Source organism: Telmatherina bonti (genome assembly GCF_933228915.1).
Source record: "Telmatherina bonti genome assembly, chromosome: 9".
Lineage (NCBI taxonomy): Eukaryota > Metazoa > Chordata > Actinopteri > Atheriniformes > Telmatherinidae > Telmatherina > Telmatherina bonti.
Window position 1 is genome coordinate 30,162,338 of NC_136627.1, and position 18,618 is coordinate 30,180,955.

The window sequence follows — 18,618 nt, forward strand, 5'->3', positions numbered from 1 at the left end:
TCTGCTGCCGTTTAATTCAGACAGAAAATCCCCTCTGCATCTAGCCAGCCTGCAGTTTTAATACTTCGAAATAAAGGTTTGCTAGATATTTATTCGCAAGCAGGAGACATAGATGTGATGTAAAAGTATATCACTTCTTCTAGAGTACGTAATTTTTACGGTAAGAGTATGCCATGTTTAACAAAAAGAGATACCACAGGGCATATGGTAAATTGGTGCTTTTATTTTGAAATGTAATACCTTTAGCATTGCATTATGGTGATGCTTCCTCCCCCTCTCCCCCCTCTCCCCCCATATCGTCCACGTAGTTCACTGCTGACGTAGCTTTGTGCTCAATTGCATCGGTCCTCCTGAAGATGTCACTAGCAATTCATAAACTAGAAGACAGTTGTTGAGCCTTAATCTTCATCATTAAGGAGAATCCCATCCCTGCTGGATGAAGTGGTTGCATGATGTTGGAATTTGTTGCATTTTAATTGTTACACAGATTGCAGTTCTTCTGCAATCAAACTGCATAAAAACAGTAATTTTAAGATGTTAAAACCTAATGTTAAGCTTTATGCTATTGAACCAACCACACTTCAAATTATTTGCCCCATTTGTTTCAATCATGGATTGAAGGTTTTTTTTGTTTTTTTTTTTTCAAATATCTAAAACAGTTATGGAAAATTTAGCTCTTTTCAAGAACTTGGCTTAGGCTGAATTTGACAAGTGCATTTACTAAGATCAATGACTGGAAAACAGCTGATTAACCTGTAAGACTCTTGTTTCCATCCCAATCAAAAAATGAACATGTCAAAGTAGCATGATGTATGTCTGTTACCATGTACAGCTCTGCTGAGCTGCCATGAATCCACTGTCAGGAGTGCATGTCATTAATTATTTTGTTACAACATAATATTTTGCTTGTATCTTGAGTCCTGATATTCAAGGTCACTTTAACTTTGGTAACTACTCTGGGATATAACCACACTGGGGCAATGCATTCCTAAATTACCTGCATACAGGAAACAGAGTATGTTGTCACCCTTTTTATGTGAGTCATTTATCAGTATTCATTCATTCATTCATTGCTGAACCGCTTATTCCAATTCAGGGTCGCGGGGAAGCTGGAGCCTATCCCAGCTGGCTTTGGGCGACAGGCAGGGTACACCCTGGACAGCTTGCCAGTCCATCGCAGGGCCATTTATCAGTATTTAAACAAATTTGTATTTTAATCAAGTAATTTGCTTCAGTTGTAATTAGCATGGTAACAATCTCACATTGTTTATGAAACACATTACAATAAGCAATATAATCTTGTCCAGACACACTGTTTCTAAAAGCTAACCTAATGTATTCACATTGTCAAGGTTGAAAACATGTGAACTCAGACGTGATTGTCCACCAGTCAGCCCAATAACACAGGACACAGACATGCTTGAATCAATCTTTTCTTCTCAATTTTATGGAGTTTTATTTGTATGAGAATGGTTCTATGCATATCTTAAACCTAAATAAATGGTTGGTTTATAAATGTTATGTGTAAACTGCTGATGTAAACATTTATAAACAATGCCTCCTTGTTTGCTTATTGTGGAACAGTCTGGTTTATGCTGCAGCAGTACCTAGTATGATTACATTCCTCATTGCAAATACTGTAAATCTTTATACGCAATGTTGACTCTAACAGAAGTGTAACGTTCTAGGAGAAAAAATTAAATGCATACATTTGCCTGAGAAAAGAAACTATTTCTTTCACAGCAAGTGACCATATTCAGTTTATATTTTTCCACATTATTTTGTCAATCAGTACTGGATTTTCACAGCAGGTGGGACTGTAAATAATAGAAAAAAGGGGACTTTTATTGATTTCACAAAGCAACAAGTTTCAGTGCTTAGCCTTTTTGTTAAAAGCTGGTGAATGAATAATCAAAATGGTATATTTTAAAATTTGACTCACCATCCTTCAGCTCTAATACCAATGACCTCTAAGTTATTCATGGGACAAAAACAGTTTGCTGCTGTTAACATTTAAGATCTTGAAACCAAGATTTTAAAATTTTAAAACCAGTTGTTCTGTGTTTTTTTTTGTCAAAGGTAAGGAAATTACAGCAGCAGTAAAATACTTGTATTGCACAGGATTGTAAGCTGGGAAACTTGCAATTAAGGTTTATTAAGGTAGAGAAACAAATTCTCCCACGATTCAATATGTTGCTGTGATAAACATCACAGCTGTAGGTTCATAACAGTTTTATACTTTAACAAGTCAGTGGTCGGGAGTGTATACCATTTGTCTGACTCTTTCTACTCTGACCATTAAAAAGAAACTTCAAGACACCAAATTCTCACGCAGGAGAATGTAAATTTAGTGTCGTCTATAAATTTAGAACAAGGCCAAATTAAATTTTAAAGGTCTCAGGCGGGATCTCCACTGAGACTGCGGTGCTTGTCACAAAGGCAGTGCATGCATGTGAGGGGAGCGTGAGACTTTAACCACAGTGTACCCCTCCCCCTGTCATTTTAGAGAATAGTTGATCTTGTTTTTTAATGATCATTAAGCATGCTTCCAGATGTTGGGAGGGAACTTCATCCTCACACAGTCCCCTGTGCTCTGCAGCAGAAAACAAGAGTCAGGAATGAGTAGAGAAAAACAACACAAAGCATTGCTGTCTGCATCAGCACTCTATTGAAATTACAAACATTGCTCAATTTTTTACATGAGAGCATGTGGAAGCAATTTTTTTATGGTGACTTTAACGTGCAATTTGACACAGTCAATCAATCTCTTTTCCAACTGGTGGTTCAATCAAAAGAAACAGCAATTCATCATCATGATAGATCTTTGGATGTTGTTGATGTCAGAATCTTTAAAAAGACACATTATCAAGAACAATAAATATTTGTATGCTTTCACTTTGTTGAGTATAGCTCTCATAACAAATTCATACCAGAAAAAGGCATCAATTACAAAGAAAGTCTGTGTGAAGTAACGTATGGTTCAGAAGCATACATCCACTTTCTAATGACAAGAAATTATTTTTGACTGACACATGTTTTCAGATAAATTACCAGTGACACAGAGACTCTTTGTTCATTTTTCTCTTTGCTCCTCTCTTTGAAGGGGCTAATTTCAGAAAAAACACAGAGCTGTCAAGAGCATTTCTTTAAATGTTATTTATGTAAGCTAAGTCCCAAACAACTTTTGAAAGTAAAATCTTTAACACAAAAAGAAAAACAAACAAAAATGCTATTGAATTATTTAGTGTGACAAGCAGAATGTTTTTCATTTCAGTTTTCAGGACAGATTTTTTTCTCCATTTGTAAGGCACTATGGCATTGAGCACAGTGATCCTGGGTACATGGCGTGAGAGCATTGGCCCCCATGAAACACAGGCTTTGCTGTGGCTGTGATGTTTCCAATTAAATTCACCTGCATAATCAGAGGGACAACCAGTCAGAGACCACAAATAAACTGACAGGGCAATTAAAGAATCGTAAATCCCACACGGGATTGTTGGCATTTTCAGTGAAGTGTTAAAGTAGCAGTTATTTGTTTTCAGGAATGCCACCTTTGGTTGGAGCCCAGAGGCTGTGGCAAAGATATGCACGGAAGGCCATGTTTACTTTCTTTAAACTGTTTACTTTCTCATGCAATTTTTTTATGCAAGCTTCCAATTTTGCAAGGCCATTCATTTGTCATATTTGCTCTTTTTTTTCTGCTAGTGAATGAAGAATTCTAAAGAAAGATTTAAAATTTCATTTCATGTATAAATTCATATACTGCTGGCAAATATATATGCATAAAGATATTCCACAGTATAGCTCCAGTTCTGTAGGAAATTCATCTTTTTTCCCCCTTGAGGATCAAAAAAGGTGCTTCTGAGCAAACTTTAAATTATTCTCTGCAGCATTTCCTGGGCCATGCTGAGTTTCCATTTTGCTGTGTTAGTCCCAAATGAAGTGTTTTCATTGTGCTGACAAGGAGGTCTCTTCCACTTCAGACAAATGGCAACATAATCATCATGAATCCTGTGTATAAAATGCATAGGAAATTAATAAAAATAAAGTACACATTGAAATAAGGTCCTTAATTCCCCACTTCACAAGATAAAAGTCAAGTGTTATAATTCCAGGCTACTTAAGTCAGAATAAATAATTCTTAGTTTTTCCCAAAGATGCTTTATGTTCACACAGAGATAAATTATCATAATGCATCTGAGTGAGAGTTTAACGCGTAGCCTTAAAAAAAGTTAGGGGACAAATACTCTGCCTTTGTTAGAAGTCAGATTAAAATTTTACCATTCTGTAATTTTAAAGTCATCCAAATGTTCTTTTTAGGCCTAAAAATGTGTTTAACTTTAAATTCTATAATTTACAAAACAATTTTAATCTAGTTTTTGATCAACATTGATCATTTGAGGATTTCAATATTACATTACAGTGAAAATGTGGTTTCATGCAATGTGTTTTCTGACTTTCTTTCTTTTTTTCTTTCCTTATCATCTAAAGTATATTATTTTCAGCATGCAGTAAATAGATAACATATTTTGGAAGCCTACTCTCAAAATTAAAGCAACAGGCAGAATATGTAAAGCAGCTGGTTGAGCAAATGAAATTACTCTCCAACACCGCAAACTCACACCCCTTGAAATTTGCCTCATGTTCAAAATAATACACATAGTTTAACTAAAACTCATTGTGATACAGCTTGCTTCCTTGATGTGTATCTTTTGGAGAATAACTGACTCTAAGAGCATATCTGAACCTTTTCACAGCTCTTTCCATCTTTTATGAGGTACAGTATATTATGATGATTCATCAAATGATATGCAAATCGGTTTGAAATTAAGAATCTGACGCCTGATTATATTAAGAGTGACTCTGATGCAGACAAACACATTTAATCCAAAGGAAAATAAATATAATGGGTTATTTATCATGTGCACAAAGAGACTCTGATTCTGTCCTGTCATGTTAAAGACTCAGCATCCAACAAAATAAGTAAAGCCAAAGTCTCACATGTGCCATTTGTTGATAGATTTTGTATATTTAATGTACCCAAATGACAATGTTTAAGATTTAGTCATAATAAAATAAAATATTTTATGTTATATTGTCATCAACAGTAATATGAAAGTTATTGAGGGGCAGCTGTGCAGCAACTTATGATAGTTGTGTTGAGCTATTTCAATTGCTATTGTTTGTTTATTGCAAATTTGACTTGTAAGTGAGCCAATAGCTCAGGAGGAAGAGTTGTCTTCCAATCAGAAAGCTGCAGGTTCAATTTCAGGCTTCACCTGGCGACATGCCTAAGCATCATTGGACAAGATACTGAACTTTGCATCACCCCCCTGATGTGCCTATGATGGCATTGGTGTGTGTGTGTGAATCGATGACTGTGTGTGAGTGTTAAATTTGTCAATGGATAGAGAGAGAGAGAGAGAGAGAGACAGACAGACAGACAGACGGACGGACGGACGGATAATAAACATTTTTTAGGATTCTCCAAAAATTAACTAATATTGTTAAACATTTTCTAACTATTAACTCATGGAAAATTAAAAATGAGTAAAATATTGGAAAGGGAACAATGTCTTTATACATTTTCACTTCATTATCTTAAAGTGAAAAATCATGATTCTCTTTCTTCTCTCTGAATACTAAAGTATACACTTTGAAGTCTTAAACCACACTTGCAAATTAGAGCCCTACTTTTTCATCAGCATAATTCAAGACTGAGGTCTTTAACAACTTTAGGGAAGTCCAACAGATTCCTGGAGTGTGGGCTGCTATACCAGACAGATTCAAATGTTCATATTCACTTTCTATTCCTTTTTTTTTTTTTTCAATAAAGCAAGAGAGTCTAGATGACTTTTTTTTTTTTTTTAATTCTCTAAGTAATCTGTGTGTGAATTATTTTGCTGGGTTCTGGCAACCCCTTCCACCAATAATCTCTGCAGTAATGTGCAGTAAAGATGTTGTAACAAAACTGGTTTTCCTTTAAATTTTTAATAAAAAGAGTTTTATATAATTTAAAATGCAATTATTTTGCTCAGATATTTTTTTGAACTGTCTCTTGAAATATAACTTTAATAGGTATATATTCGATACATAATTTTTAATCTGGGACGGCTTGAATGGTGGTCTTTCAGTGTGGAGTTTGCATGTTCTCCCCATGTATGGGTGGGTTCTCTTCAGGTACTCCGGCTTCCTCCCACCGTCCAAAAACAAACATGTTAGGTTAATTGGTTACTCTAAATTACCCATATGAGTAAGTGTGAGTGGTTGTTGTTTGTGTTGACCTTGAGATGGACTGGCGACCTGTCCAGGGTGTACCACGCCTCTTGCCTGAAGGCTGCTGGGATAGGCTCCAGCTCCCCCACAACCCTTCATTGGACTAACGGATAACGGACTGGATAATGAATGAATGAATGCATGAATTTTTAATCTGAATAAATAAAAGTAACTGACTTTCTTGTCGCTCTGCTATCTATTATATGAAGTAGCTAGAATTGATGTCAGTATAGCACAGTGAATGACCTAATATAAGAATTGCACAGAAAAGAGGTACATTTCAGCCAGGACTAGCTTTAGAATTACATAACAGGTCACTAAACATGGACCTTTTAATGGGAATGAATGACTGAAGGAAAGACAGAATCTCTCAAGATAGATTATATTATTGCAGAATAATCAGTGACAAACAATTGCAAACAATTCATGCAGACATGAACATGGAGGGGCATCATCACTTGCAGTGTCAACAGGTTACATAGTCAGATAACATTGATGAAAAATTCAATCAGCTGCACTAACATGGACTGTCGAGTGTGATTGGTTAACCTTCATAGCACATGTTAAAAATGGCAAAAATCATTCCAGCAGCACAACAATTAAGCTAGGTTAGACATTTATTTTTTTATGTTTTCTCAGAAATTCTTCTCCTTACAAATTACCATGACCAAGCTCCATTGTCCATAAAAGATCTCATAATTCCAAATATTCCAAATAGAGCACTTCGCTCTCAGACTGCAGGTTTACTGGTGGTGAAAAACCTTTAGCTATCAGGCTCCTCTCTTATGGAACCAGCTCCCACTGTGGGTTTGGGAGGCAAATCCCCTCTACACCTTTAAGATCAAGCTGATAACCTTCCTTTTTCATAATTCTTATAGTTAGGATATGAGCATCTCCTGAGTTGGAGTCTGCATGTACGGGACCCAACTGTCCAGGTTATGCTCATTGCTCTGATAGTTATGGGTAGTCTAGCCAACCTTTACTTATGTAGCAATGGGGAAGTCACGTGATACACTAAGAAGTACCTCGCTCTATTTCTCTAACGTATGGGCAGCTGTAGCTCAGGAGGAAGAGCAGTCAGCTTGTAACTGGGAAGTTGGGAGTTTGATTCCAGGCTTCCCCTGACTATGTGCTGAAGTGTCCTTGGGCAAAACACTGAAACCTAAGTTGTACCCCAATGTGCCTATCGTGGTATTAGCGTGTATCTAAGTCGCTTTGGATAAAAGCATCAGCTAAATGACTGTAGAATAGAATTAATCTATAAATATATGACAATATTGCCGTCTCTAACTTATTTCTCCTTTTTCCGTAGGTCTTCCTGAATAAGTGCAGGTGTGCATGTTGTTCTGTCTTTCCTGTCGTCTCCACCCCAACCAGTCGAGGCAGATGGCTGCCCTCCTTGAGCCGGGTTCTGCCGGAGGTTTTCTTCCTGTTAAAAGGGAGTTTTTTCCTTCCAACTGTTGCTGCGTGCATGCTCAGGATGGGGGATTGGATCGAAGTCATGATTTGATGCAATCAGTTGGTTTCTATGCTAAGCAATGTATGAACTGGCTTGAAATGATGTATATATAAAGTGCCCTGTGAAGCTGAACTGATTTGAATTTAATTGAATTTAACTGACCAAAAATGATCACCTGTGGAGCTTTCACTTCTGCAAAGCCGCAGATCCCATTTGCACAACAGCTGTTTGCAAAATTGACGTTATATAATTATCTTTACTTAGAGGTAATGAAGTTGGAATATTTAGATAGATTTGAATTTATAAGCAATGAGAATAAAATTAATAATATTTAGGAGGGATTAAATGAACAGTAGGCAGAAGGAAGGCAGAAAGAATTCTTTGTTTGAAACTAAAATACTGACAAGATATTTCTATATGCATTTTAAATGATTAAGAGGTGGATATATGAGCAAATTGTGTGTGAAATTAAAATGAACTACTTATGTATCAGTCTTCCAGAAACATATTTATTATAACTCAGTCTTTCAGGGGATCAGTTACACACTTTTCTTATAGTGTCAAACTTAATAGTTTCCTACAAACGGTAAAAAGTTTTGCAATTATGAGCCATAACTTTCATAAGGTGCTGAGTGTGCGGCTCTAGCATCCAAGCAGAGGGTGTACATTGAATTATTTATAATAACGAGAGAAAATCTCCTGAACATCAATGCTTTTGAAGTGAACAACAGTAAGTCATTGGAGCTTTTATGAAGATGGAGAATCAAAATTATACGAATGGAACTGAATGCTTAAATTCTTTCCACTTGAAGCTGGACACTTGTTTTGGCTCAACCAAAACAAGTGGCTGGTGTTATTCAAAACATGACAAGAAAAGTGATGTTCATACTGCATAGATTTCATCATATTGTAATTTGGAAGTGTTGATTTGCGAATAAAGTTGAGAGAGATGAACCCTAAAGGAGAGATTAATACAGGCACCCATGAATTGTGCTGTCCGGGTACTCCTCCCACCGTCCAAAGACGTGCATGTTAGGTTAATTGGTTACTCTAAATTACCCATAGGAGTGAGTGTGGTTGTTTGTCTTTGTGTGGCCCTGCGATGGACTGTGGGCTGTTCAGGGTGTACCCTGCCTTTTGCCCAAAGACTGCTGGGATCAGCACCAGCTTCCCAGAGACCCTTCATCGGATTAAGCGGTTGGGAAAATGAATGAATGAGTTAAAGCTTGTTAAATCAACATATTGCTGAGCTACAACCTCAATTTTGATGAAGCAGATTCTCCTCTAATTTTCTTTGACAATGACAGCTTTAAATAAATAAATCCAACTACAGAGCACTGCTTAAGAAGCTTTATCTGAGCATCTACGCTACCTTTGGTCAAGACTGTAAAAAAGCAATCAAAGATTGAAAGCTTGGAAAATGTTAACTAATTTATCGGATATACTTTTAGGGAGTCTGACATCATCGGATGCTTTCACTTAAAGGTTGTGATAGTTTCTTTAACCCAAAATACCTTTGTCTTCATAACCTGAACTATACCCAGAAGAGCCTCTCTCCCACTGTAAGCCTACCGCTGTTTTGTCAGCATCATCCACAATCTAATTGTTTCTTCCTTCAAAAACTTTAATTAAATTCAGTTTAAATGTTTTGAGACTGTTTGCTAGAAGATAAACTGAAGAACTGAAATATTACCATTCTGCAAGGTAATGACATTTTCCAACAGGTTGAAGCATGACGATGTAGAGCAAATATTGTTTATAGGACTTTGCACCTTAAGCCTAAGGCTATTTTGAAATTTCTCTGAAAACATCCTCAGATTAACTACGTAACAACTTCACAGTTTTAAGTCAAAATTCAACAACCTCAGGCTCCATGAATAAGCAAGACCTGAGGAAATTCTGAAATACACAAAATCCACTTATTCTCATCCTCAGGTTGGAGTGAGATCTGATTATTCTGCAACAGAAGGTGACATTTATTCTCACTTACCTCACCAACCCTTGTAAACAAACAAATAACCTCATGATAATGATTCAGTTATGCTAATGTTGTTGAACCTATAAAAAGTTGCATAAAACCAGATTTATGCAGCAAAAATTGACCACAACAAATGCACACTGAATGAATTTTAAAGTTTAAGGAAGCGTTTTAAATGTTTCTGTCATGCTTGAAAGCTTTTGAAAAATTGCAAAATACACCTGCCACAGAGATTTTTAGTTTTGAAGATCACAGAACAGTAGTATTGTTGTCACTTTATACATACATATATATATATATATATATATATATATATATATATATATATATATATATATATATATATATATATATATATATATATATATATATATATATATATATGTGTGTGTGTGTGTGTGTGTGTGTGTGTGTGTGTGTGTGTGTGTGTGTTTCTGTGATTTTCATAATTTTTTAGCAGAACTATAAATAATCTGATTATCAGGACTTTCAAAACTGAAAGAAATCTGAACAGTGTTGCTGTATAACACATTTAGGAGTTTATTTCTAACAGGGATTTTGATGCAGCAACGTCATCATTGTTTTGTAGTCACAACAAGGGCTTCAAAAACATTGAACTATTTCAAACCTCTGATTTCAGTTAAATGCACATTATTTAGAGCCATTGTAAATCTATATTATAAACATGTGTCTTTGAAATCAAGTCAAAACAGCACAGACTATTTTCAAATATGTTAACCAATAAACACGTCATGCGCAATTTCTTGCATTCCTATCTCATCATCTCTGTCTTCCCTAAATCCCAGTACACAAGAAAAAACAAGAAAGTCATGAGGAGAGACTGGAATTTAACTATGGCGTGTGTTGTAACACATCCTTCTGCAAAGTGTCTGTTAAACACTGCTTGATGAAAATGAATTAACATGGGAGATGAGTTTAAATGCAATGATTTATGATTAATTCAAGACAAGCTAAAAAGAGTTGAAAGAAATCAAAACAAAGTAATGCTTGGAACATAAGCAGATGGCATTGTAATGGGAAGCAGGTTGGGTTTGTTGCTAAGTGACAAAGGCTAAGATGAGGGTCCGTAGTTTTTGGCTGTGGTTTTACAGAAAAAACACTTCTCCGCCCTAGTCTGAGCCACCCTCTATCCCGAGTGCTGTGGTTGTGACGCTTGTGGGGAAGGACAGAAGGCAGGCCTGGCCAAATGAAAAACAGACCCCCTTCACCCCAGTATTGCCTATTTCTCCCTGTGGCTTTTTTGTTTTCAAAGAAAAAAAATGCTCTCCCAAAAATAGATTTGGAGCTCGCGTGCCAATGGGTTTTGAAACCTTTTTTTTTTTCCACTCTTTCTAGTCACGCAAGTAGCCTGGCAAGACCTTGAAGAGAGAACAGGGGAAAAAAACAGAACTCATGAGAGACAAGAGAAACTGAGAAGAGAAAAAATAAAAAAAGTCTCTTTGTAGAGTTTGGAGTGAGGATCATGGTAAGCTGTGGATGGAGCATCCCTGGACTCCAGCCCTCAGCTGAAGGAACAAGAAGCAGAGACTTCCGTGCAAGCTCCAGGTATGAGGGGCTTATTGGTAATCCAAGCATGAGCAAAGACATTGCTCTGGTCTGGCCTTGTTTTTAACCGGTTGGGAGTGTGGGCTTTTCCAGAGAAGAGTCTGATCCTTACCAAAGGGCCTGCAGACAAAGCAGCTCATGCTCAAATGCAAAGATTCCCATTCCCTCATTTTACTCTGGACTGATCCATGCAGCTGGTATTTTTACCTGTCACATCATATAATGCAATACGTCATGAACATGAGATCACGAGAAAGAAAAGGAAACACCATTTAGCCTTGTTTAACTACCTTTGAAAGTCTGCCTATTTTGGCAGCTTTGTTGGAGAAAATGGTTTTGAACATCTGACAGTGAGAAGGAATCACAGCACAAGCTTTTCTGCAGAAGCAAAGCAAAAACTATTACATCCTCCAGTTGTTAAAGTCATTATTCCTCCAGAACTATTTAAGCCACTGCTAAAGAACAAATGGATGTTCCTTAGAAGATCTGAGTTAGAGTTCAATTTTCTTTTTTTTTCTTCTTTATTTTCTATTATGAGTAACTGATATACAACTCCCAAAATACACAAAGAACTTTTTACACTGAGAACTATATAATATGTAAGAAACACCAAAGTCAATCATTCTGCAAACCATACTGGTAAAATATTATAATCTGCTGGGTAGCATCAGACATAACATGGCTCAAACCATGAATAACGAATTGTGTCAATAATTTCTATCATTGTGCAGTAAGATTACATATGTAACAATTCTTTAAAAATAAGTATTGTGTAGTAATACAAATTAATATGTAGATGTACAATAAATTAGATGTTAAATATGGTGGAAGTATCATACTCTGTGGCTGTTTATTGAATTTGCAGTTGATATACTTAAAAAAAGAAGTGAGAATTTTTTAAACGATCAATTAGACAACTGAAACAGACAGGAGGCGCTCCAATCGGATAATAGATCATAATACTTAAAAAAAAAAAAAAAATGAGGCGATTAGCATAGTTTTTGATGAAAATATGTAGCTGATCAATATGAAAAACACTATGTATTGTTTTACAGCTAGTTTAAAGATTTCAAAGGCAGGATGTTTACTCTGTGGAGAAACAGCTTTAAGCTTGAACATCATGTACACATAAGTTAATAAATAGGCTCTGCTTAAGGGAATTTGTGGCATTTGTCATTTGAAGGATTATTCTCATACACCCGCATTGTATGACTGTATCATTGACTCTCTTGATGACATGACCTTGTTTGAAAAGATTTGCTTAACAAAAATGACAAGAATATAAATAATCATAGCAAAATTAACAACCTGTTTATGCAGCAAACTGCAAAGCATAACAGATCTTGTTTTTTGATAACTTGCTGGCGTAGGCATATATTACATTCTTTCTGCTTTATTTACATCAGTGTGAGTCTGTAGTTTACTTCTGGCTAATTTCTTGCAAACTAAATTGAGGAGAGTTAAAAGCCACTGGGAGAAAACAGCTGACTGAATAACATCAAATAATACCATTCAGTGCATTTCAGAGCAGTTATTGCTTTCAGTGTTTTGCTTTCAATAGATAACACATTTCTAGCTGCAGCTCACCTTAACTTACCTAAATACTTAAGTACGAAATGAAGTAACTGATTAATTCTCCAAAAACAATGTGGTAAAGATTTCAATGACAAGTAGTGAAGAAATAGCAACTCTACGAAACTAAGGGTAAGGATGTCAATAAGGGGAAAAGGGCAGAATAGTAAGCTCCTGTGTATTCATGTTGTGTTGACGGGAAAATGATAGATTTCATTTGGTCTGCGCAGAAGCCTTTAATTTAAGCCTGAGTAATGACTTGGCTTTTGCCCTCTTACTCTTATGATCTGAGCTCCGCTGTGTATATACTGGCCACTGAGCCTGTTTGGTTTGGGTCACAGCATTTATCTCATAACCTGAGTCTGCTATGACACTCAGACTTAAATGTATCATCAGTGTGCAGTGCAGTTCAGCTGGATCTGTCTGTGTCGAGTCCAGAGCCCAAACACACACTCTCTCTCACACACACACACAAGCACATTCACACGGATTCTCTTTTATGTGTGAGTGCAATTTCTAAGAATACCACAAGGTTTAGGTTCCAGCTCAGTAACCAGTCAGAGGCAGGCCTTGGCACGGACAAACAGCACTGGCCAGTTTCAGCTCTGTTTCACAGAGCCTGCTATTTAGCCTCTGGTAATGTAAGGCAGACTATTTACTTGCATTTACATTCATTCATTCTGAAACATGAAAGATTATGGGTGCTTACGTTTTACATTTTTGGCCACTCAAAAGGAAGTTCCCTCTCAGCATGGCAACTGCATTTCCAGCATCAGTTTGATAGGTTAAATGTCAGACAACTGATTTGTACAATATTTGATTTGTTCAACAAGTCAGACATGTCAGAGATGTTACATATGATACAAAAGAGAAAAAAATGAGTGGCAATTACTTGAAACAGTTATATAGACTCAATTTTTGACAAGTGAAGTGAAAATAACAGAGAAATAATAATTGGAAAAACTGTCGAGACACCATGACAGCTGCCATCAGCAAAAAATGATGGGATATATGAAATAATATTTCATAACATGTTATGAAATTGTCAGTGTGTTACATCATATATGCCAATCAAGCTCTAAATGACATATAATAGGTATCATTAAACCAAATATTGCTAAATAAAAAAAAGAAAGAAATTCTCTTTGAGATTGGGACAATACTTGGAAAAAAATGGGAAATTTAAAACCCATAAATTTGATTCATTCTTTTGACTTTTGAGAAAATGGTGAACTTTAAGATGGACTATTACACAAGCTTTTGTCATATTTTCATGAGGTCTGGGACATATTTCAACATTTGCTTTGATGCAGTATAAAACATCTAAACAGCAGTGTTAAAAGGATTTTTAACACTTTTTTTTAACACTTTTTTTAACTTTTAAGAATATGACATGTCATATTTTCTGAAACTGAAACAAGTTATATACAAGACATTTACTTAATATCATTCTTAGCTGACAAATGTTACAGAGGCAACAAGGTGATCACAAGTACTTTAATCAGGCACTTTTTGCTCCAAACATTTTTCTGGACAAGCGCAGAATGATACGTGTGAACATTTGGGGGGATTTTTCATCTGATTAATCTTCAGTCATAAGAAAAATAACAGGTAAGCAGCAAGGTACATCTTAACAGTTGCTGTGTACAAAACAATACAAACATGGTTGTTTTTCATGTTTATTCTAGTTGCTAGTTGTTATAAATAACCTTCCAAGCTTCTCTGCCTTAAAGGAATTACTGTAGAATGCTGGGTAAACTCTATTAGTCTGAAAGTCTGCAGTAAACAAGATTAATAGGTGGTTATTGTTGCAAATGGACACATTACTTTATTTTTAACATCCTATGATGGAGGCATTAGGGTGAAAGCACAGCATGGGAAACATTCTCAGGTGTTTAACATTAGGTAATATTCACTTTTTCATCACCAATATAACATCAAACCATCAACATAGTTGATGCTGAAATGTTGTCCAAAACTTGTTTAAACCTGTTCAGTAAATGTATATCAGACATTTTATCTTGACAGAAATGAGCTGAGCCTGCTGCGCATTTCTGTATTGCAATCATGCTAAACTATGGCTTATGTTGTTATTCTCTTTTATGTAACTGCGCAACAATAAACAATATATTTGTCACATAGAGACTTTTTTTTTTAACAATGCAAGATGAAAAAAACACAAGGCTTGTTGATAGAAATGACAGCAAATGCATATGACAGACAATATATGATAACAAGGTTCATTTTCCTCTGCACAGTTAAAAGGAATGTATGTTAAGGACAACTTTTAGCATTTCACATTCATTATTACCTTTTGATGAGAGATCAAAAACTGATTCTAGGAACACAATACTCTATTCTGACTGATGTTTCATTGTTAAAGCAAATACGTCTCTGCTTTTATTAATATTTACAATTATTTCATACAAAAATCCCAATTCATAAAAGCTTGATGAGGAGCTGAGTTTAAAACCGCAAGGCTGAGAATGAGCAGAAAAACTACAAACACACAGTACAAACAAGTATACAGTAAACGCTACAAATATACAAATATAGATTTATTGAGGTTTTTGCAACCCACTGACACCTAAATGTAATGTTTCTGTCAGAAACCACACTGAAGTATAAAAATATAGACAATGACTTTGTACAAAATATTGACATCATGTATTCATTTGAATGTGCAAATTAACAGTAATTAATACAAAAAGTTTTTGCCACACATATACAAACACACAGGGAGGCGTAGTCCTTTTTTTGGCCCGTAAATGATGCAGTTTCTCTTCAGAAAGCACCACAGCTTCAGCTGTTTAGACTTTGTGTGTGCTTGACTGTGCGCTTGTTCTCTTTAGAGATTAGCGCTCATTTCAAGTTGCAGCCTGTGGTCATACAGTAGAAAAAGTTTGGGACAGCAGTTATTCACTTTAAATCCACCGCATCAAGAGTTTAAATTCTCAACTCTGCCTCCTCGCTGTGCTCCAGATTGTGTTCGGTTGTGCTAATCATGGAGGCAGAGGGGCCCTGTGAGACACTGAAGGGCGTAATTGCAGGAGAACGTGCTGCCAGTGGCGAGAGAGACGGGGAGAAACTTGGAGACATTGCTACTGAGGAGATAGAGCCCTCAGCACTGATGGGAGATCTTCGTAAAGACGCCAACTGAGGGAATGTTCTTGATACGGCAGGCTTTGGAGGTACAGTTTTGGCCCCTGGGTGGGCCACAGAGGTAATGAGAGGTGGTGGGTCAATTCTTGACTCTGCTTTTGCTTTGTGATGAAATGATCTGCGAGGATGAGACGGGGCAGATTCATCTTTTAAACGTGCTATCTCAGTAAAAACATTAGCTAACGGCTGGAACTGGGGGCACCAGTTCAGGAGGTAGTCCCAGTTATAGCTGCCCCTTAGCTCTTCATCACTGGCTACAATAGCTGTAAGGGAGCCATCTACGGCGGGCTTTCCATTTTCAGGAAAAGTATAGTCTTTAGGATGGGAGATGCTGAGTCCCCGTCCCACACCGACATACCCGCCTCCTTCATCCCTGTACACTGGCACCTGGCCAGCCAATAAGGTCCCATTTAAACTGCCCATTTTCTTCCCTTTGAACCAGTCTAAGGAGGGCTCACAGGACACATCTGATAACTGATCTGCATCCTGCTGGATTCCAGAGTCTGGACCTCTGGCAGAGATTCGTTCCTGCATAGAGGAAGAGATACTTGACACGCGGGGATATTCATTAATCATTCTGATCTCATCATCCTCTGCTGCCTCTGCCGAGCCACGGCCACTGGAGTGGGAGGGATCCAGGGATCCTCCACGAGTGAAGGGACCCCCACTGTTCCCACTCTGATCAGCTGCATATCCAGGAAGAGCCTGGTGGTAAATTATCTCACTGGCTTTTAGTTTTGTTTCATCTAGGTTGTGAAGCAGGGTGCCCGACATTGGTGCGCGTTTATGTGCTTTTTGCTCCCTTTTGTGGCGTCTTAGTTTAACAAAAAATAGAGCAACAGCAATCACTATTAGCAGGACTATAGTTCCCAGTGAAACTGCGATGACGCTGATAAGCAGCAGATTCATGTCTGTGGTGAGACCAAAAGATGTGTGGCTCACATCTATGGTAACTTTGGTCACTGCTTTCCGAGAGGTCTCCAGAGGACTGTGAGCAGTCACATCCAGTGTAACCAGACGCACCTCTCTCTTAGAATGACTCACATGTCTGCTATTACTGTCCATCTTCAAAGTAATTGCTCCAGTTGATTTATTAACCTCAAAATAAGGCGATTGATCTGATAATGAGTAAAGCACAACACCGTCCACTCCTCCGTCCTCATCTCTGGCTTGTACCTTGCCGATGATCTGACCTTTCGTTGCTCTCTCAGGCACTTTAAATGAGAATTCTGGAGAGGTGAAGACGGGATCATATTCATCTTCCCCTGTCACATAGACTTGCAATGTTACAGTGGCAGAATAGTTGCCTGCGTCCATGGCAACAGCCTCCAAGTGGAAGGAGTTTACTTTTTCAAAGTCAAACGTGGAACGGGTACGCACTTCACCTGATGTCTGGTTGATGAAAAAGCCCTCTCTTCCCTCTCTAGATGTGTCTAACATGTAGTACTTCAGCTGTCCAAAAGCCCCCCTGTCATGGTCGATTGCATGCAGCTTGGTGACTAAGGCATTCTGGGGTTGGTTTTCCCTGACGCTCACTGTTACTAGCTTCAGGGGAAAGAAAGGCTTGTTATCATTGATGTCCTTGACTTCAATGCTGACTGGAGCCAAAGCATAATGTCCTTGACCATCAGTAGCCTGGACCACAATCATGTGGAAAAATTGTGTCTTGGCATCCAGAGGTTTCTGCAGCCTCAAAGCTCCAGTCCAACGATCCACCTGGAAGAGGTGGGCCTCATCTCCTGAGCTTATGAAGTACTGCACCTCTCCATTCGGGGCAGAGTCCAGGTCTGTGGCAGATAAATGTAAGATCTCTGTCCCTGCTGCAGTGCCCTCATTCAACGTGACACTGTAATCTGTTCGGCTAAAGGCTGGAGCATTGTCGTTCGCGTCTGTAACACTGATAAGGATGGGTACGCTGGAACTGCGCTGAGGGACTCCACGATCTGAAACCACAACTGTCAGGTTATAACTCGGAACAGCTTCAAAGTCCAGCTTCTCCACCAGCATCAGGCTGCCAACTGTCTGGAAGCCCTGCCCCTCTATGAAGCGCACACTGCTCTCAATCTGGAAGGCATTACCAGAATTACCACTGGCAATGGCAAAATCAAAACCACAGTTGTCCCGAAACAGGTCTCCATCCACAGCTTCTAACGTCAGAACAGTTGATCCAGGAAGCCTGTCTTCAGGCACAGAGGCTCTGTACTCTGACTGGTGGAAGATGGGAGCATTGTCATTGACATCAGATACTTGTAACTGGACAGTGGTCATGGAGGACAAGGATGGGCTACCCTGGTCATGTGCCTCAATAACCACCAGAATAGAAGGATGATCAATATCAAACTCTATCTTTTCTCTGATGAAGAGTGTGCCTGTGAAAAGATAAACAACACAGTCACATAAAAATATGATTTCTTATGAAACCATCAAATTAATTGCTGAAATAGTCAAATACACAGAGTGTTTAGGTATTAAATACGCCATTAGTGGGGACATTTTAGGTGTACTAATTAATCTGAAAACACTAGAAATTTTTTAGACAAAAGCAATCTCCTGTTACAGTCCATCTGAAAGCAAAAGAAAATGACATAAAAACTAGTTTTCAATT

General features: G+C 37.6%; 1 protein-coding gene across 1 annotated transcript in view; it reads right to left on the reverse strand.

Moving 5' to 3' along the window:
• Nucleotides 1–15,789: 15,789 nt before the first annotated feature.
• LOC306760982 (protocadherin-16-like) overlaps nucleotides 15,790–18,618 on the reverse strand; it is a 76,331-nt gene continuing 73,502 nt past the window's right edge. Inside the window, exon 21 of the mRNA XM_079247042.1 lies at nucleotides 15,790–18,382. Within this exon, the coding sequence (XP_079103168.1) occupies nucleotides 15,798–18,382 (2,585 nt within the window). The 3' untranslated portion in view covers nucleotides 15,790–15,797. The remainder of the gene's footprint in view (nucleotides 18,383–18,618) is intronic.